This window comes from Natrix helvetica (genome assembly GCF_964273705.1).
Source record: "Natrix helvetica genome assembly, chromosome: 5".
In the NCBI taxonomy this organism is placed as follows: Eukaryota; Metazoa; Chordata; class Lepidosauria; order Squamata; family Natricidae; genus Natrix; species Natrix helvetica.
Window position 1 is genome coordinate 67,405,190 of NC_138551.1, and position 22,262 is coordinate 67,427,451.

The following is a 22,262-nucleotide window of genomic DNA, read 5'->3' on the forward strand; positions in this document are numbered from 1 at the left end:
TGTGAAAACTGAAGCAGAATTATCTCTAAATTAGATATCCTGAATAATTTGCTATCAGTATTTCTTTCACAGGAATCTCACTTAAAATGGAAGGTACCTTCAGCCAATTCCCATTTAAGGATGTTCGAGTCCCACCCTATCCTACTGAAATTTTTGATAAAAATAGCAAAATTATTGTCAGCCTCTAGCAGTGGTGGTTTCCTACTGGTTTGGACTGGTTCAGCTGAACCGGTAGTGATTTGGCAACCTGGGTCACTGGAACCAGCAGCAACCCAGCCTTGCCACACCCCTGAACCGGTTCTCCGGGCAGTACTATAGGCACCACTACCTTGTTTTTTGCTTCTGCTCATGCACAGATCAAATTTTTATTGCACTGCGCATATGCGCACAGCTCAGCCACAAGCAAACCAGCAGTACCGGAACCCACTCCTGGCCTCTAGGCTTAATAATATAAAAACTACAATGAAATAGTCCCAAGATGTTCAGAAAAACAAGTTCAAGGTAATGAAGACAAAGAAAACTTAATAAAAGTTGATTATAACATTAGGAGGAATAATGACATTAAATTGTACCCTGGACCATGACTATTTTAAGCTTCAGGAAGAGATGACAGCAACCAATATGGCGATATTCCATAACAGGGAGTAGTTGCAGAATGTGGAGATCTTTTCATCTTTCATTGATGAAGTTTATCTAATGATCCAAACCCTCAGACACCAGAGGAGGATCATAATTAATTAAGTGATGGTCACTATGCATGATTTAACAGAAATATCTTCAGCACAACTGAAGGTCTCCTGTGGAAATTCTATAATCCATTTCACAGTAAAATATCTTTACGCAATATGTAAGGTAAAAATAGATTTCCATGAATGTACATTATGGGTTGATTTTAGCTTATCCACAATAGATTATACTAACATGTCTCAAAGTCTTTTAGGAGTACTAGCAGATTTCAGGATTGACGTATACATAAGCAATGACCTCTTCTTTTTTGGTTTTATCAATTGTAACCTCTACCAACACCAGGACAGATGTCATATCCCTTGGACCTAAGCCAAATGCTTGGCTCATTTGGAATGTCCAAGTACAGAAAACTGTGATGAAGTCAATTAACTTATTCATATCCTTTTATGAGCTTGGGAATATTTTTCCAGATACAATCAATGGCCACACCAGTTTTCTAGAACAGTACTTAACTATTGATTAATAAATGTCAACTCCCTTGTTGAAAGATGGCGAGGCTAAATTTCCATTTTCTAGATCTTGTTGGGTAAAGATATGATGGAGCAAGCTTCTCCATCAACAATGGTGTCATAACCATCATGTACAACAATATTTTTTTCCCAACTGGTGGCCAGGACATACACATACATTCATAAGATGGTACAAAATAGCATAAAATAACCCCTATCTAAAATCCAAAACAATGTTATATTGTAGGCATTGTAAATGGAACTTGGGAAGTTTTCTTTTACCAGTCAAGAGAGAGCAATACCTTTTTTTTTCATTACACTTACGGATCACTGCAGAGTGTTTAGCAACTGTAAATATTTTATATCTATGACTCCATTGTTGATGGAGATGCTTGCTTTGTTGGTAAATTTTATTATTATTTGTATAAGGCTTCATTAAAGCTTCTGTCTTTCCAGGAAGCACTGCAAAGAAGAAACAACTTAAGTAGTTCAGTATCCTATAAAAACAAGCCAGAATGCTAAAAAAAAAAACTTTGGGATAGGGTGGAAAAAAAGAAGTTGAGCCAAAGCAATAAATCTATTTTGAAGAATAATGTAGATTCTAAAAAAAAGTTTGATAACTTTTTGAGTTTCTGATAGCACTGTGGAGTTAACACCATGATTCTGTTTCAGGAATCTTTTCTGGATGAGGAGAACCAGGAAGCAGCATCCACAAGGAAACCATGATGCTTTCAGGCCCTATGCCAAATCTGTAACAGACCCCCCCTTATCCTGTCCTGGACCCAGAAGACTCTGACCTATACTAGGAACCCTGAATATTCTGCCATCCAAGCATAGAAGATAGAAAGGCATAGTCACATTGAGAAACAGCTACACCAGGCAGAGTAATTTAATTCTCAGAGTAATGCCTATTATGGGAACTAAATCTGATCAGACCAACTATGCTGGGTAGAATCAGAAATTTCAAGTTTAGGAAACAATCGAGGGGCAGCAAGCTGCTGGAAAAACACTGCTTCCCAGATGTTTACAGATCAATTGTTTTATGAGCTGTTTTAGATTCTTACCACTTACCAATGCCTGCCTGATTAGTTGGTAATTTCCATTTTCTCACCTTTTGAATATATTTTTATCTTCATCTTTACTACTACTACTTCATTAATTTATAGCTAGAGGCAGAAAAGAGTATATAACAACACACACAAAAACCCTCAGATTACATAAGAAGATTAGTGATAGTACTCTAACAACTTTTGGTTTAATTATTTTCATGGCTTTGTCTATTCTGATTACTACTAAGAATTTTAATGCCAGTGGCCCCCAACATTTTGGGCACCAGGGATCGGTTCCATGGAGAGAGATTTTTCTGCAGACAGGAGGGTGTGTGGTTTTGTGTGCTGACTGCACTCTGTGGATGGGACTTCGCTTGTTTACGCAACCCGGTTATTGGCATGCTACAGACTGGTGCCAGTTCACAGACCGGGAGCTGGGGACTCTTGCTATAAGCCATCCAGAGTTGGTTCAAAACAAGATGGGTGGCAAATAAATTTAATAAATAAAATAGAAAGGTAGAAAGGGCAGGGTATGGTTTCAACTAGAGAAGCAGAAGAAATGGAAAAATGTTCTGCACAAGGGATCTTATTATATCTCCTTGCTGTTGGACACTGAGTCTTCCTAAAGTGAATGTTCTCCTACATGAAGTGAAAGTATCCTACAGAGATAATTGAGGAGCACGAGAGAATTATGGAACAGGTCACTGAGTCAGAAGTATGGGATTTCATTTATTTATTTACTTATTTATGTGACCAACCATATTTTCAACAGTGTATCTGAGCTTGATACAAAAAACGCCAACAATTAAAACAATAATACATCATGTCCCAAGTAAATGACATCTTCCATCCATAAAAACACATAACCATCAACAACAATAGGGCTAACCCAACCATTTCAGTTGAACATTTAGGAAACAGGGCTTCAGAAGGCCAATAAGGTCAGGATTCAGATCTCCAGAGGATGCTTTTCCACAAAGCAGACACTGCCAGACAGCCAACATAGCTCCTGGATCCAACAAGTCATGCTGTTTAATAGAGGAAAGTCAGAACATGCCTCTGTGCTAGATCTGGTGGTTTGAGTAGAAACAATGGGATAAAGAAGGTCCCACAAATAGATCTGTCATTCTATTTATCCAGGTCAAAGACTGTCTGTTTAATTATTTGCATGACTTTGTCTGTTCTGAATACTATTAAGAGCAAGTGTACGAAAAGTCACAGAAGGACAAATCATTGGCAATGTTCTTCTGTGTGGAAGTAAACTTCTTTTCCAAAATAAGCTGGGCCAGCATTTCACCTAAAGAACACAAAAAATAAAATGTCTTTGTCAGAATCTCAGTTAAGAGATTGAGCTGCTTTAGAGGGCAATTCAGTTTCTTCCAAAGAAGCACATTTGAACTGGAGTGGGAAACTTGCAGTAAAGTTTTGATGATTGATTAGATGTCAAAACGTGAATCATCAGACTATGCACTGAACTGGGTGCTTGAACAATAGGCTCAGCATTTTAGCACTGAAAACTTTAATGGATGCTGGGAACAATATGTTCTTTTTGCAGCTGGCTAATGTGATGACTGCACTGGTAGCTTTCTGGAATTGGGCTGTGACCCCTTATGTTTACTATATCCAGGAAGTGGATGACTAGAAATAGGAAGAAATTTACTTACTTAATGGAATGGCTATTGATTTTCCACCTGTGTTGGTAGCATCCCTTGATGAAAAGCACAGCTTTGGTTTTGCATATTTATTCCACTAGAGTTGGACAACCACTATTTGATCAAGTAAATGAATCATAATCCTAAATTTCAGACCCTCAATTAGCAATGTTCAGCCAAAGCTCGATAGCTGCTGCAGAGTCTAGTTTATTTGGGGAAGAGAGTAGCTATGTCATCATGGGAGTATGTGGAAATTAGTCTCTAGTTGAATGCGTAGGATGTAAAATTCAAATTTGGAAAGAGTCTGTATACTCTTTAACATAGGGGGCCAGGATACACACTTTCTTAACCCGGTTTTGTCAAGCCTTTGATCAACTCTTTTTGGTACTTGTTTCTTGGTAGGATGTGAAGAGTGAGTAATTCAAGTAATTGGTAAATGTCACCATTGGGGTAAAGAATTAATTCATGATCAATTCTGCCAATTGGGATATTAACGTGTAATCCATGTTCTCTGGGTCCCAGAAAGTGAATTTTGCCAGTTTTTCAGGTGTGCATGATAGATTTGCTGAATGGAAGGAAAATAAGTAAAAGATAAGAGATAAGATAACCTTATATATAATATCCTATCCTAACCCATCCCATCCACCCCACCCAACCCCATCCCATTCCTTCCCATTTACAGGAAAGGAATACCCATATCTGCTGTAGATATTACTGTATAAGACACTGAATGAACAGAATAACATAATCTTGATAGTTATACAATTAAACTATTATTATTACACTACCAATATTAGCATCAGTCAGTGACGCTGTAACCAAGATAGGCTAGGATTGAGAGAACAGTAATTTCCAACATAGTTAAGGTTAGATTTCAACCAGCCTATCATAATAAAGAGTAAGTGTCAGGAAATCTTCTTTCAAGAGAGAAGCTCTTTCTGACTCAATCATTCTGTCATTTTATTCAATACAAAAATAGGTTAATTTGAGCTGTTGCTCCTGCTGTTATTCTGGTATATATTTAAGTAGACTCATATCTGAAATTCTGATCATCCTTGACATTACCGCTTCCTAGTTTTTTTCTACATGCTTTTTAGTGTGCAAAGGACAAAACAATTAAGGCAACTGCTTAATAGCCTTGGTTAGAAAATACCAGCATGGCTGTATTCTCATTTTAAATGCCTCTCCTGTATAATGAATTCATTTTATTTTCATAAATATAGAGTAGACACATTAGCATCTTGAAATCTATTTAGCATCCAAAGAAAAGGATGTGCATATTCATCATATCATCAAGAGACACTAGTTACGCACACTAAATCTTTCATACTGCAAATCCTATTTATCCAGCAGGGCTTTTATGTCCGCTATCCAGGAATTTAAACCTAGAGTTAAAATGTGAGTGATAGCACTAATAAGATTAAAAGTCTTGCAGTTAGGAATCATGGTACTATAATCTTGGTATCAGCAAAAGATTTATGTACAGTTTTTTCCCCCTGTACAGACAATGGATAAAAAATGTAGAACAAAGCAAAGAGAGGAGCTTAGCTTCAATAACATTTAGCTGGATTTTTCAAATAACACTGCAGATAAAATGTTTATAGAATAAATTCACTCCTGCTCCTTCAAGCTTAGTGTAGCATGTAGTGCTGTCTGAAGACCTTAAGCAGAGCTTGGAAATTTTTTAGATATCATCAAATAATTATGCATGATGGAGGGAACCAAAATATTATGATAAGGATGCTAGCCATTCAATCGTGTCTGATTCCCAGCAATCCTATGGACTAGGTCTCCCCACATTTCATAATATTTTTACAGCTTCTTTTGGTTGTTTTATGCCCTGACTGGTTATTAATATAATGTATTATATCATATACCACATATCTTATCAACATATCATATCATTATGCCAAAAATACCGCATTTCAGGATTCTTTCCCAAGATGTTGAGGTATTACATTTTAAAAATAATTTTCAAAGACTTCAGGAGAGAAGAGTGATAGGGGATATTGTATCTGTGGATGCAACATCACCGAACTCTCCATTAATATATGCCTATGAATTATCCTACTGAAAGAAATTCTCAATAAATATTGTGGGGCAATGTACACATGTACATGTTCACAGTAAATGAATAACTGCAACTGTGAATTTGAACATACTTTCCTTAATTTAATAAGCTTTCAAAAGCTAGCATTTTGTGATTTAAATTTGTTTTTACAACTAAGGGTAGGAAACTGGAAGAAATGAAATAGTAATTGGGAATCTTTCTCAACATGAAGTCCTCCTGCTATGTTGGACTTCAACTTCCAGTTGAGTAAGGTTTATGTGCACCAAGTGTCTTAATATTAAACTACATATCAACATTTATTAATTAGATTTCTAGACCGCCCCCTCTCCCCGAAGGGACTCGGGGCGGTGTACAGGTATAAATTTAAAAAACCATACAAACAATAGTATACATAGCTAAAATTAGATTAAATAACCCCTGTACGAATTTATAAAAATTAAAAACTTCGACCATAAAACCAATCAGAAAAATTTAAAAATAAAACTGAGGTGGGAAAGCTGGAATTAGGCCAGGCCGGCTAGCTGAAACAGGTGGGTTTTAAGTTTCTGACGGAAGGAGCGGAGGTCAGTAGTCATTCTAATGTCAGGGGGAAGGTCATTCCAGAGGGTCAGGCCCATCACAGAGAAGGCCCTTCCCCTAGGCGTCGCCCGCTGCCACAGCCTAGTGGACGGCACCCGGAGGAGTCCTTCTCTGTGTGAGCGAATCGGCCGAAGGGATGTATGGGGCAGGATACGATCAAAAGGAATTCCAATTATAAGGAGGCATAGTGTTGTGAATATATCTGAATGTCGAAAAACAAAACAAAACCCTTTTGGCCTAAACCGTAGTAAGAAAGACCAGACAATAAGTTGTTAAGTCCTAGAAAATGAATTGCATTGCTTGCTAGTTATTATTAACTAGCTCTTATTCTAATATTGTAAGACTAAAGGTTATTAGGATTAAATGGTACTACCAAGCTGTGAATTAGGTTTATTAAATTAAAACAACAGATGATTCTGTGTGACATATAATCTCACATAGATATCTCATTTGAATAGACAGGAGAGACAGCAGAATAGGTACAGTATACTAATCACTAAATGTTGCTTTTTGAGAGAAAAATCTAGAAATATTCATAACTGTCTACTTCACAAAATACTAAATATATTGAGCTAGCCACTTAATTGGTTATGTATCACTTGGCGATATCACAATCACACTAAAAATATTCATCCTGAAGCAAATGAAAAACAATCATGCTTAATTCCAACCCTGCTTTTCTAAATATATCCACAATGCAAATTTACAGTAAATTACACCATGATAAACTCAGAATGATTTAGTGATCAAACTCCAGTGTTCCCAATTGCTGGCTATATAAAATAATAGATTTATGAACTGGGTCCAGGATATAAAAAACACCATTAAAGATTTCCCAACAGATTTGTGACTTTTCCTGCATTATTAAGTCTACTTGATCTTATTCAGTTTCTCAAAGAAACATGTTTCCCTAGATTAGTAAACATCTTACATACTATGTGAACAGTTACATCTACGTGTTGACATTTAGATTTCTCAGAAAATAGGTTGATTAACTTAAGCAATACAAAGTTCATTCCTAGCTTCTCTTTGGGGATACATTCAAACACTATTTTTTAGACTAGTGTATTTGTTCCCAGAGTCTGCTAAATGGTAGCAACCCACCAATAGCATCCATACAAAACCATGATGGTGTCAATGTAACAACACACACCTACAATGATATCATGATGTCAATGACATAAATGTGTTTTTTACATCACAACATTTGACATATGAATATTGTCACTTTGGTGCCCCATTCAATTTATGCTTTATATTTAAACATGCTTAATATTCATAATTTATATTATTATAGTTGATGTTCATATATAATTCAATACTGGCACATTTGAACTTCTCTCAAAAACTTTTGAATAATGTAGAGAGGAAAGACAATTCCTATCACAGAAAACAAAAAGACAGGGATATTTATAGTTTCAAAGAGATTAATAGAAATGCAGAGAAATGCAACTAATGGACGAAACAGATGAAAGAACAAAGAGTAAGACAGAATTCCTGAAGGGATAAAAGTATACCATAAAAATGTATGATGATCAAGTGAACTCTATGGTTATTCCAAAATCACAGAAGGTACCAGGAGGCAAGAGAATCAGAGATTCCGAAATACTTGTTTAATATAAATTTTCTAGTCTTTAGAGGTGGCTACCCATCTAAGTACTGGCAATACCTTTATCTCGATTTCTTACACAATCTAGACTAAGGTATTAATATTGACTGGTAGCACTTGTGATTATATCTTATATGCCCATAATCTCAAATACTTTGCCTTACCTGAGTCCAGAGCATGTACTCAAAATTACTGCAGATTCAGCATATTCTTGTACATGGCCATGATAGAAGCAATGATTCTAATGAGACAGAGAAAAAATGATTAATTCCAATGTTCCATGTATAAACTTACTATAGATGTATGATGTGTTCTGTTCTTTATTATTATAAAGATCTGTTCTGAATTCCAGTGATTGAGAGAATAATCATGCTGAAAGCATCTTTCTGCCTAGTTTGAAACAAGGCATGAACATTTTCAGGGATTCATGCTAGATTTACACAAACTCAAGGCAATATGATGCTCTGCCTCCTTCAACAAGACAAAGATCAGACAAGTATTTAAAGCAATTCTCCTGGACACGCCTGCTTTTCTTTTTATATTATTATCGGAAAACTATGATGAGAACAGTTTGTAAAATTAAACAGCAGAGCAAATTACACTGTCATTCACCTTTAGGCGCTTGCTGTAGAGATCTATTTAAAATTATGCAGATCCATAAGACATAATTAAGCCTACCACACAATGCAATAAAACCATTTCCTATTTTACAGCTTCACCAAGAAATTGATCATGAGAAATAGAGTGGAGAGGAAAGAGAAAGAATATATTATCATCCTGTGCTGACTTGGAAGCAGCTTGTTATTAAGAACAGGAATGAAAAGGAATTCTATTTTCAAAAGTCCACTCCTGTTTCACTTTGTGGCAGGTTATTGTATTTCTTTTTAATTAATCCAGGTAAGGCAGGACATAAAGCGAGATTTGGACATAACATGAAATGGGGTTTGCAGCCTAGACATGAAAGGGAAAAACGGTACAATCTGCTTCTTTGCTTAGAAGTAAGGAACTTAACCAATTGAAATGCTTTAATATTTCCATGTTAGCTGTTTTGAGGAAGTTATAAGAACACGCTTCTCCCTAAGAACCTCGCTCAGATGTCATATGTGGGTTTACACGGTCTGAGCCATTTGGCCAAATAAAGCTTATCTTGATCTCGCAGTCCGAGTCTCCTGATTTGGTAACACAGATGCTTACCAAAAAAATGATAAAAGAAGATACATAATCGATTAAGTTGAGAATTTGCCTGGAATTCAAGGTTAATGCTATTGCTGATGAAATGTAACATCTTCTTTCCAGTTATAAAACCAGGTTTGTGTCATAAGCAGCGTTTCTAGCTCCTTTGAATGCCATTAAAAAAAAAAACTTTCTTCCCCCTATCCTTTGTGAAAGGTTGTTATCTTATTAATGCACAGAAAGTTATTCCTCATATTTCTGCATAACAGTCATCTCACCAACCTCTATTTCTTGGTTCATTCACATCGAAGCTGCATTAATTAACCTTTCAGTATCAGGGCATGATTTTCAATTACATAATCTCAGGCAGCAGCCTTCTAAAGACTACCCTGATTTGGTTAGAGAAAGTAATCATATGAAAAGATCACGGTCGATTTTTAATAGTTCAGGTGTATAAATGTTTGGCAAATTTGATCACCGTGTAAAGAAAATATTAGCTTAGCACAAAAGCTTCCTTTTAGACGAAGACATATCAGAAATGACAAGTGTTCTAGACAGTGGTGGGTTTCAAAATTTTTTAGAACCTCTTTTGTAGGTGGGGCCTACATTGTGGGAGTGTCTTGCTGGCCATGTGATTGGGTGGGAGTGGCTTGCCAGCCATGTGACTGGGTGGGAGTGATTTTTCTTAAATTAGAAAAGCTTTGTATTTCTCAGGCCTGCTGCTGTTTATAGATGTTTATATGCAGAATCAGCAGAAACCTCTGAATTTATCTATTTAATGATTTTTAGAAAATGAAATTATCTTGGCAAGGTAAACCATTCCTAATTACATTCTGCAGCATCTATATTTCCAGCCCAGTCTGAATTTAAATACACATATACACAAACACAGTCCTGCCCAATAAATTTTTTGTGACAGACTTGCTGTTTTGCCAGCAATGTAACTTGTATTTTTTTTAAACAAAAAAATCACAGGGATATAGTTTAATGCCTCCCCATTTTCAATGGTAAGAATCAAGCATGAAATGTCAGAATAGTCTTATTCAGCATCTCATTTAAATTCTTGAAATCAACAGGATACAGCTGCAGTGCAATCATTGTTCATTTGCTATTAAACATTTAACACCATTATAAGTATCTTTAATTTTTTTCCAATAGGAAAAGTCATAATTATAGCTTTAAACAATGTCCAGATTTTCCATGCTTCCTTATTTTATTTTCCAACATGTGAGTGCTTTTTCACCTAATGCAGGGGTGTCAAACTCAAGGCCTGTGGGCCAGATCCAGCCATAGGGTGCTTAGATCTGGCCTGCAGGGCCACCCTGGAAACAGCGAAAGACTGGCCCACGGTACCTCTGCCAGCGAAAACAGAGCTCAGGAGGGCCGTACGAAGCCCCCTGAGTCCATTTTTGCTGGCAGAGTGCTTGAGCCACCACAGGTGCCCCCAATACAAGTGACATTGAGCTGGTCACACCCACCCAGCCCTCTGAGGTCAAACACCACCCTGATGTGGCCCTCAAGTGAAATCAAGTGACCAAATGCCTACAGTGAAGAGTTAATGCCGTTAGTCTTTTATTTTTAATGCTTAGAGTGGAATTCTTGTGACTGAATGCATGTTGAAACAAAATAATTCTTTATAATATGTAAAAGAAACACACACCACTCCAAAAAAAAAAAAAAAACCCTCAGCATATCAAAATAAGGTACTTAGCTAAGCATTTTCCTAGTTAAGCTAACTTGCTATGTATAAACACTTTGTATGTGTGTGTTTGTGTGTGTGTGTTTGTGTGTTTGTTTAAAAAAGGAAGGGGCATTTGGTGATTCATATGGCTTTAATCCTGAAAGTCTTTTGTAGGGACCTGAAGAATTGACTTTTTCCTCAGATATTTGGGCCATATAAGTTCTAGTCAATGGCTAGATAAATTCTGCTGTTGTTCATGTGCTTCTTTTTTTCTGTGAGAGGTGTTATTGTATATCTTGAGACGCTTCGGGTTATATGTCATGGGTATCTGTGTGTTTAATCCTTCAACCCTGTAGATCAGGGTTGAACTGTAGAGTTCTTGGTGCTCTCTGAACATGGTTGAGTTGCAGACATTTCATTATTCAACTAGGTATCATCATCCATGCAAGTCTGATCTTACTTAGCTGGCTAATGAAACATTTGCAAACAACAACCAAGCTCACAGAGCGCCGAAAACTCCACACGGGTAGCTATACAAATCTAATAAACAAACAGAAAAATAAGCACAGCAATGTGAGCATCCAACTATATAATGTGTCTGTTGAGAAAGATGTTTACTCTTTGTGAAAACCAGACCTTTGCTTGATTAATGCAATGTCATTTGTCTTCTTTTTCCTTTTATAAATAGATCTAAATTTAAAGCAGCTGCTTTCTTTAATGAAAGTTATTTTAAGATGATGGATTAAGCCATTCTGTTTGCTTATTCTTCATGTAAGGTAGATGCCATAAGTGTGGCTTGATTCTCTAGGTTTTTTTAAAATGTAATATCAAAAAGATAAATAACCAATGTATACATACACACAAACCTACTTGGTGTGTATGTGCTTGTGATGGTATAGATTTTCTATTTCCCTTGCTAAGAGTATGGATACAGTCAGCCAAAGCACATTTTGGCCATATGACACATGTGTGATTCATATGACATATCAATCATGAACAGCCTATTCTAGGTTAGCTAGATCCTCCAATCTAGCAATTACCTGTCAAGCCAACTGTATTCTACATACACACAGGAAACAGTCAAGATACAAGTCACAGATTAGTAATTAGAAGGCTTTAGTTAATGGTGCAGTGTGTATCAGTGACTAGTTTGCCAGTGACTAATGTTATTTTGTTCTCTATTTGTGAGGTAAGGCAAGAGCTACATATTCTTCCATCAGTGCATTGCTGACATAGATCACACATTTCTAACTTTCAAAACTAATATTGTTATCAGTCTTCTATTTGTAGTAAAATCTGCCTTAACCTCTTCTACATATATATTAAAACATTAAAAATAAAAATATGGTTTTCTGCCTGCATGGTCTTCTGTGATGAAGCCGAAGGACAGAAAGAGGGAGTGTGACCTTCCTCCCATATTTAGGCATACCAGGGGTTGTAACACAAATATATACTTATTTCCCTGGCTCAACTGATAAGGAAGAGAACCCGTGGCTTAGTGGTTAAGACTCCTGCCTAAGATATATACAGCCTGGGTTCTAATCCCAGTAAGGGTATGGCTAGCTGATGAGAGCTAATTAGCTTGAAATAGATCTATCCTAGTCTCCCTTTATTTATTTATCAGTACAAATACAACACAAATATAAAAGGCAACATTAAAAATAAAAATATGGTTTTCTGCCTGCATGGTCTTCTGTGATGAAGCCGAAGGACAGAAAGAGGGAGTGTGACCTTCCTCCCATATTTAGGCATACCAGGGGTTGTAACACAAATATATACTTATGTCCCTGGCTCAACTGATAAGGAAGAGAACCCGTGGTTAAGACTCCTGTCTAAGATATATACAGCCTGGGTTCTAATCCCAGTAAGGGTATGGCTAGCTGATGAGAGCTAATTAGCTCGAAATAGATCTATCCTAGTCCCCCTTTATTTATTTATCAGTACAAATACAACATATATATATATATATGTATGTATGTATGTATGTATGTATGTATGTATGTATGTATGTATATAAAATACAATGATAAAAAACGAAGTTGTTTCACTGGCTCAGTCCTTTCCATAATAAATGTTTTGACTTCTTGGCAAAAAGCTTTGTCAAAACAGCCTAGAATGAAATACTAGTGCTTCCAGCTGTGGTTTTATATAGCAGGGTGCCAGAAAATAATTAAATGTTTACAAGATACCTATTGATTGACACCTCTGGGAACCTTCTTTTGGCAAACATTTCTTTGGGTAGTGTTTCTGTGTGTGAGAACAATGTGTTGTTCTCTACCACTCTTACCTGTTAATAAAACACCAATGTTGTGTTCTGTTGCCTTGGTTCTATCTTCTAGGATTTCAATTTTGGTTTTTCCCCATTTTGCATTATAAAAATGCTTTGTAATGAGGGAAAAGGGGGAAAACTCTAGCTTTGTGAATAGTTATTTAAATATAAGGTAAGTCCTAGCATAATCTTTACACTAATGAAAATCCCTTATCATGCAGTGAAGGCTAGATCTTTCTTGAAGGTTTTCTGAATATTTGTCCAGCAGCATCCATTTAATCACAAGAGTAGAGGAGACAACTTGGAAACTGATTGCAAGCAATGTGCTTCCAATGGTAATGTCGGTGATTTATCATGATTCACTTATTGTTAGGAATAGATATCATGTTTAGTGCAACAATTTAGGCACAAGCTAATTTAGTTTGGCTTCTTATCTACAATTTTCTTTAACGTTGGCAAAAGCTACAAAGCATGTTACAACTTTTGCTCTTTTTTCCCCTTAAATGTGAAACCAGGGTGACCTTCCTCTCTCTGGTTTTCTCTTGTTTTCTTAAATCACCGGGTTGACATCAAGTCCTACACAGTAAATTGTGAAATCCAGACCCTTTGCTGTCAAGTTAATTGTTATTAATGAGGTAGCAATTTGAAAGGAAATGGAATAATAGATGAACCAGAGGCAAATGTAAACTGATTTTAAGTACTCTCCTTGACTGTTTAGTTTTCAATAGGAACAGTAGTAGAATACAGCTTCCACAGAGTTTGCATAGCAGATAACTCTGTAATATAGTTAAAAGTGAGTGTCAAGCTTGATAAATTGAGTTAGCATTGCTTCGCCTTTGGAATGAGGAATGACATTGACCAGAGAGTTCTATTTTTTAAAAAAAAAATCTTACTGTATATTTGTCAAAGAAAAAGTAACTTTATAATGTTTTACTTGGCAGTTTTGTGATTATTGAATATTATGTTGTGCCCTCTACAAACAAGTTGTTACTTCCTTTGGAAATTCTTTTTTAAAATTATCCAGCCATTGGTCCTTTCGATGCTGTCTGGTTGGAATCTTGCATTTTCCTTGTAAAGCTGCTTATTTGACTATTTCTCAAATTAAACCTAACAATCTGAATTATATTTGAAAAAACAAATAACATAAAGCCATCCTTTCTTAGGATAGCAGATAAACCTGATTGGTTAACTCAGTGGTGGGTTTCAAATTTTTTTAGAACCTCTTCTGTAGATGTGGCCTGCTTTGTGGGAGTGGCTTTCTGGCCATGTGACCGGGTAGGAGTGGCTTGCCAGCCATGTGACTGGGTGGGAGTGGTGTGCCAGCCATGTGAGTGGGTGGGAAAGGCCAACTTGTAAAATGTAGTGAAACTCACTTAACAACGCTCTTGCTTAGCAACCAAAATGTTGGCTCAGAAACTGTGGCATTTGAAGCATGCAAGTCTTAAAGCTGTCAAGTTACAAGACCCTTGCACCCCTAACCCTTTAGAGAAAAAAACCCAGGGGTGTTCAAACTTCACAGCTTTTAAGACTTTAAAGTTTAGATAGGACTCTTAGAGGTGGGCAGGGTGATTGGTGAGCCACCCAATCAGTGAGCAGCGGGCGGGGCAAGTGTGGTGCAGACGGGTTGGGGGAGGGAGGTGGAACCAGTTCTAAACGGCACCGTAGATTTGTGGAACCTCTTCTATAGAAGAGGTTAGAACTGCCAGGAACCCATCCAGACTATATGCTGGGCATACCTACATGAACAAAATGAACATTATAAAATGAGGTAGTTGCCTTGAATCTGTACTGGAATATCTTTATAATCTGTTCTGGTATCAGCTTAATAAAAATAATGTAAAAAAGGAGAAAGCCACATATAGGAAATTGTGTGTATGCATGTTTATGTGTTCATAAATAAAAGCAGAAATACAATGCATAATAAAACAACAATATAAAAATAATGTCCAATAAAACATACTAATTAAAAGCATGGAATGGGAGGTGGGGAATGAAAAAGAAAGCCCCACTCTTCCAACATGATTCTGGGGAAGATTGGAGAAAGAAGTAAAATTAAATAAGCCTCTAAAGACAGAAAGACAGGGTTTCCCAAAATGGCTGGCTGGGAAATTCTGGGAGTTGAAGTCCTCCCATCTTAAAGTCGCCAAGGTTGGGAAACCCTCGGATAGCAGGTGCTGCCCAAATATCAGGAAGCAGAGCATTCCAAACCTTACAGGATTCAGTCTTTACTTATTAGTCTACTTCTACTCCCATCCTTATATCAGGATATGTTTCAAAACATTTATGTTCCATCATGACCAACCTGAGATTCTGTGGTAAAGTACCATTGAACTGATGCATATTGCAGAGCACATCCCATATCAACATGTTTAGTTTTCTTTCCAATTCAAGTGTGGATTTCCTTAAGTGAAGGGGTGCCTAGAAAGTCCTCTCTGCAAGCAGATGTTATTGAGAGAAGATTCCATAGATATGCAGTAACTGAATCAGGAAGAGATTTAAAGGTGACGGATATCACTTTAAATTGCACTCAGAAGCTGAGTGGTAATTCATGGAAGAAAGCCTTTTAATCCCATTAACTACATATTTTGGATCTGAATGCCAATTGCAGGGGAATGCAGCTCAAAATTTATTTTGAATTTGGAACAGTTTCCTTTTGCCAGCTGCATGTTCATTCTGAGAAAAAAAAATAGTGTTGGAAAAATGAGTTATTTGCATTTCCCCCACTCAAAATACCGAGAATGAGAAACAATAGAATATTCCCCATCATTTTGTCAAGTTACATCCTTAGAATGTTGTTTCTTGTTTCACCTTAAAATCTGGAGCAAACTGCAGAGAAATCTCTGAAAGAACCTTTAATGAAACTGTTGATTAGTTACACATTCCAAAATAGCTCATACCGACAAACCCCATATAACACAAAAGTCATTCGGTAACTTCATGTATTACTATCTACATAGTTATTATGAAAAGCAGTGAGCTCAACAGCTCTCTCTAACATATAATGTTAATGTTGCAAGTTCAGCTTGAATTAATCAAAAGACAAATACTGTCTAATAATTAAGTTTATCTACTGTTTTAATTGAGAAACCTTTTTTATAGCTAGAAAAAATAACGTCATTACAGTCTTATATTTTTATTGAAAAGAATGCTCTGTGAAGATATTTGTTAATATTTTAATAAATAACAGGCAAAGCTTGAATTCTTTCATCAACTCTTCTTCCATAACCTCATCTATAATATATTTTCAGGGGCTGATCCCATGAAAATGAAAAAGAAATAAAAAAGGCTCTCTAGCTCCTGTACTGAAGAAAGCCAGGAAGTCTTTATAATCTTTTTTTTTTTGAGAGCTTCCTTATCTCAAAATCTGGTTCTTATGCTACATATTTGCAACAGGAGATGCTTTCAACTTGTTTAAAACGTCTAACAGGCACATTTTCAAAGAACATTAAGTGCACAAATCTTATTGTTATTGAAATATATTATATATCATGTTTCAATTGGAGCATGTCCTTCCATAGATGTGAATTTTGAACAAAAGGGTGAGTAAAGTACAGCAGCCAAAGTCTAAAATCAAATATAGGCTACTCATTTTATTTGCATGTTTCCCATTATTTCCCTTTAACTATAAAGTATGATACATTGACTTCCAACCACAGGAATTCACAAAGCTTACCGTATAATTACGTGTGACAATAGTGCTAGTACCATCTTCCAAATAATGCATTTCTGTTATGTTGCCAGCAAAGAGACCACTGGGGGAAAAATTAAAATGAAATCTTAGACAACATTTCTGCAGCAAATAATTTTGATTTAATTTACTCTTTTCAAAAATAAATGGAAATAAGAGGAAGTTCAATTCGGGAACAAAAAATAGATATAACATTTGGATAATGTCTGTAAACAAAGAAAAGGACAATTCCACAGTTAGTCTTTCTTCCTGAAAATTAACAAGTGTTCCAGCAAAGATAAATCAGTACTTTTGATACAATAATTTGTATTGTGTTCCAATTCCAAATGCATTTTAAAGCAAGATCTTTCATTCATGTCTTTCCATAATCAGATACTTCAAATCAATTGTGTTGAGTTATTATGGAAAAAAGTTGATTATATGTCATGTAAAATTAGTTCAAATATAAATTATCTGGAATTATCTCAGAGGGCTTACAAGTGACATTTAACACTCTGTTCCCCCCACCAATCATGTCATTTTCCTGATTTTTATTGGCAAAGTTTTAAAAAATGGTTTGCCATTGCCTTCTTCTTAGGAGTAAGAGAAAATGAGTGGCCTAAGGTCATCCAACTGGCTTTCTGTCTAAGGCAGGACTACAACTCAGTCTCCTTTTAGCCTAATGCCTTAACCATTACACCAAACTGTCTTTCTTAGCAATTCCTATTTTAAAATATTCTACTGGAAGATGATGCATGGATTTTATAGACATATATAGTTCTTTCTTAAAGAATCACTGAAGTAAGATTAGGTTATAATATTGGAGTATTGGTTACAGGAAGGGGAAGACTGAAGACCTAGTGAATTTATAACATTTGCAACATTCAAGAATCATACTTTGCTAGTGAGAATGCTATTGTTCCACCTATCTCTTTCTAAGGTGTTTAGTTCATTCTTAGTAGGTTTTATGGCACTAAAAGTGAAGTCTAGAACGCCCTAGGGAATTTCTGTGTTAAATGACTGGAGTTCCCTCCCCAAACCCGATCTTACATAGAATGTTGAGACGAAAAATTCTGTCAACATGTCACCTCCCAAGTACACTTCATAGTTTGTTCCCTGATTTATCATATAGTTCTGGAGATGGAAAAGAATGGGGAATTACTCAAGAGGGAATAGTCCTAGATGCTTATGTCCAATGTTCAGATTCATTTTTTTAAATTAATTTGGCTTTTTAAGCATAAAACATGTCTTGCTCTTTGGTCTTAGTTTTTGAGATTCAGATCTAAATGTATTGCAAACAGAATGTTCTGGAAGAGATTAGATTAGAAAGATTTACTATGGCTGTGTAATATCTTACTATGTCATGGTTTCTTTGTAGAAAGAATCCATTTATCTAACCAGATCACTCAACCCATGCTAATGTTTCTCTCCAGAGGGACCAAGAAAAAGTTTTAGTACTTAGTCCTTGGAAAAAATATCCCAATAGCAAGCACCTGAACCATTTGGCTTATGAACAGTCACCGGTATGAGTAAACCAGGAAAATGACTCTCTCAGAGCTGTTGGTGCAATCCTGAAAATGTCATGGATTTTTCATTTTTGGCAAGTATTTAATGCTAAAGTAATCCCTATTTATTTCAAACCTCCCTCCCCCCGCCTCTCTCTCCTCACCTCCCCTTTTTATAGCAGAATCTCTGGAACTGAGTGAAATCATTTATATCATTGTTTTCTTTGTTTCAGATTTTTGGCAACCTTTAACCAAGTTACTTGCAAGCCGGAGTCATCTCTGTACTGTTTCTACTTCGATTATTCCAGAAAGCAAGCTGCAGTTTGAGTTTTTAAAAATTTATTTTGCATGAACTAATTACTTCCACTTTAGAACTGCCTATTAATTCTGCCAAGTAAAATAATCAAAATATATCTTATTGTCTAATTCCCTAAAGAACCTTTGTGAACACTTTGATTCAGGTATTTATCTGTGTTTTTTTTATAAGGGAGGGAGAGAAGAGAGAGGGAGAGGGAAGGAGGGAGGGGAGAGAGAAGGGGGAGAGGGACAGAAAGGGAGAGGTGTAGTAGCAAAGGTGCTGGCATAGAAAGCAGGAGATAATGGGTTCTAGACCTCTCTTAGGCTTGAAAACCAAAATTGTTGTTCTGCGGAAAATAGGACACTGGAATATTAGATACGTCAGCCACCTTGAGTTTACAAAACATATATACGTACAGGCAGGATAAAAATCTAATAATAATAACAATTCTTGCTTGAATGGTTAGCAGGTAGATTCAAGACACATTTAAAAAATAACAGCCCCAAAGTATGATTCTGGATTCAAATCACTCTTAAGCAGAACATGGGGCATAAATTAAAAAATATATACCAATTAACTTGCCACTGCAAAAATAGGAAAGAGACTCAACTAAGATTCCTTCAATGCATCCTCATGAAGCCAATCACAAGAGTCTTTTGACAGTGAGAAAGCTATTACATCTAGACTACGTGAGAAATATTTTGAAACACTCGAAAGTTTGATGTGACAAGTTGGTTAAGTATTTATGCGGTGAAATGAATTATATATCCTTCAATCTAGACATTAATATTGTAAAGTTTCAAGGGAGTGTCCAGTGATTTGGCTTTATGCAATTTATTTTGGTTCTTTCAGCTATAAGAGAGATAAAGTACTTACAGAACTATGCAAAATCATTTGTATGCTCCCTTTGCTGGTATTGATTAGACAGTTCCAAGACTGTATTAGTGTCATATTAAAACAGAAAGGGACTAGGCTTCTTTGAAGCAATGACAACATTCCATCTCACTGAAATAAAAACTGCATATAAACTATTACCCAATTCTCAAATATCTCATTTTTGCCAATTGTGCAGGTGCTCTCAGTTAAAACATTCATGACTGTTAAAATCAGGCCTAGACTAAGGGATTGAATGAGAAATCTTTTTTTGATCATCCTTTTGGACCTAGATTTGAAAAAGCAAGCAAAATGAAAATCCTGATTATTCATCTATATTTTTAGCAGGTTTCGATACCGGTGGTCAGGGAATCTTAACCAATCTGTTCTCTGGGTTGGGACAATACAGCTTCACCCTGCAGATTCAACTTGCCTAAACATTCCTTGGAAGTTCAATTGCAAAAGGTAGTAGAGAGAAACTTCTTTGGACCTTTGGATTCTTAAATTACTTTGACCTTGCATCCTCCCTCCATTCTCTATAATATCTATCTGCTAGACAAAGCCATATAAACATTCAGAATTAAGTATCAAGTATACTTAATATTTCTAATTCTCTTTAACTGTTATCAGAATCAAGTGAAACTATAGAAAAGCTGAAGCTGTGGATTCAATAATGAAACTGAACTGGAAGTAAAATAACTGAAATAAATAATGCTGGAGTCTATTACAGCAAATGGTTCCAATATTATCTCCTACCCACCCCGCACCCTCCACTCCCATGCAAATAGCATTCAACCTTTGTTGAAAGGAAGTATAATTTGGAGAAACCTCTGGATCTAACATTACCAGTAGAGAACAAACTGACCTTAGTAGTCTAGAGTACTCAATATTTTTTTCAAAATATTCAGCCCTTTCTACACTGTGAGAACCTGGCTATGCTGATCTATGTTCTGGAAATTTTACATGGGAGTCCTGGAAAGTAACATGATGGGATTCCTCTTAAACTTATTTAGAGGCTTCAACTTATTCAGGATATTACAGTTGTTATTAGGTTATTTCTTTAGTTCACAAGTGACTGACCTGAGTGGCAGAGATGTATACAGCTCACAATTTCCTTTTCTCCCTTTCATCCCTAGAGCAGGGATGTCAAACTCAATTTCATTGAGGGCTGAACCAGGGTTGTGTTTGACCTCCGGGAGGGGGTGGTGGAGTGGGCGTGGCCAGGGTGGGCATGGCCAGCTTGATATCACTTGTGTTGGGGGTGCCTGTTGTGACCTGAACACTTTGTCAGTGAAAACAGACTCAATGTGTGACTGTGCTGGCCTCCTGCAACCCTTTGCTGGCAATGGCACTGTGGGTGGTCCTTCATTGTTTCCAGATCTAAGCACCTTGCAGGCTGGATCCTGGCCTTGAGTTTGATACACCTGCCCTAGAGCAACCTCCATTTAAAACTGCCAAAATAGTCAAAAAACAGTAAAAAAAAACCAGTAAAAAAACCTGCAACAACTAAGCAACAGCCTAACCTAGTTTTATGAAAGAAACTAGGGAAACTCATAGGAACGGGTGTATCTAGTAAACAGTACAAAGATGTGAAAAGGCCCTCCTTTTAAATAAAGTTATTCCTTCTTAATTAATACAAAAGAAAAAAAAAGAAACATAAAGTGAAACATGAAAATAATGATATTTTTATTGTTTTTTATGAAAAAGCTCTCTTGCTCCAATGCCATCTGCTCATTGACCAGAAGTCATAAGTTCAGGAAGATCCACAGATTGCGTGCAGGATCTTTTTGAGGTAACCCCATTCAGCATCAGAGATATTTGAGTCCTAGAAGAAGAGGGTCCTAAAACCCCAAGTCACACAGTCTTGCAACAGTTGAATCCTGTTGTTTCCCTTCCATTCATTAATAATTTGGGAGCCAACCATTACATATACTGTATAATCAAAGTTCAATGTAGATTAAAACTGAATTCATAAAACTGAATGTCAGCAACAGTGGAATAGATTTTCTAAATTACAAAAGTAATAATTCTACTTTATGCTGTATATCACCATATATCTGCAGCACTCAAATGATTTGAAGCCAAGCTGAGCCAGCTGTATGATTGTGGGCCACTCATTCTCTCTCAGGCCAATTCCCTTCACAGATTTGTTGTTGTGGGGAAAAAAAGGGAGGAGAAAGATGTCTTTGATATGTTTGCTGCTTTGAATTATTTGTAGAATAACAAAAGCAGGGAAAAAAATCAAATCAAATAAATAGCACAACTCCTTCATGGTGCCCAGTTGGGCTCCTTCAATTTTGCACCATTAAAACTTGTTCCATCCAGATTTCTAAGATTGGCCTTTCAAGTCCCAAAATTCTCTCATGACACCCTAAGAGTAAACACAGTTCTCATGAAAGTGGAGGCCAGAGTGTCTGTGATCATGCTCAACAATTGGCTCACGCCAATAGTTCCTCTTGGCCTTGCCCCATTAACTTCAGGAATGGCTTTCAGTCCACATGGAAAAAAGCAGTAACAATTAAAATCCCATTGTTGGGCTTCTCTCCAGTCTTCTACTCACCATGGGAAATGATCAGGCCAAAGCACACATTAACTGCAAGTAACAGAGACAGAGCACCAACGGAATCTAACCAGGTTCCC

At 36.5% G+C, this 22,262-nt stretch overlaps 1 protein-coding gene across 1 annotated transcript in view; it reads right to left on the minus strand.

The window, feature by feature from the left end:
• Positions 1-22,262, minus strand: part of ADAM12 (ADAM metallopeptidase domain 12) — a 294,296-nt gene that overhangs the window by 107,144 nt on the left and 164,890 nt on the right. Inside the window, exons 4-5 of the mRNA XM_081954809.1 lie at positions 16,953-17,031; positions 8,321-8,397 (exon numbers count right to left, since the gene is read on the minus strand). Coding sequence (XP_081810935.1) covers positions 8,321-8,397; positions 16,953-17,031 — 156 coding nt within the window. The remainder of the gene's footprint in view (positions 1-8,320; positions 8,398-16,952; positions 17,032-22,262) is intronic.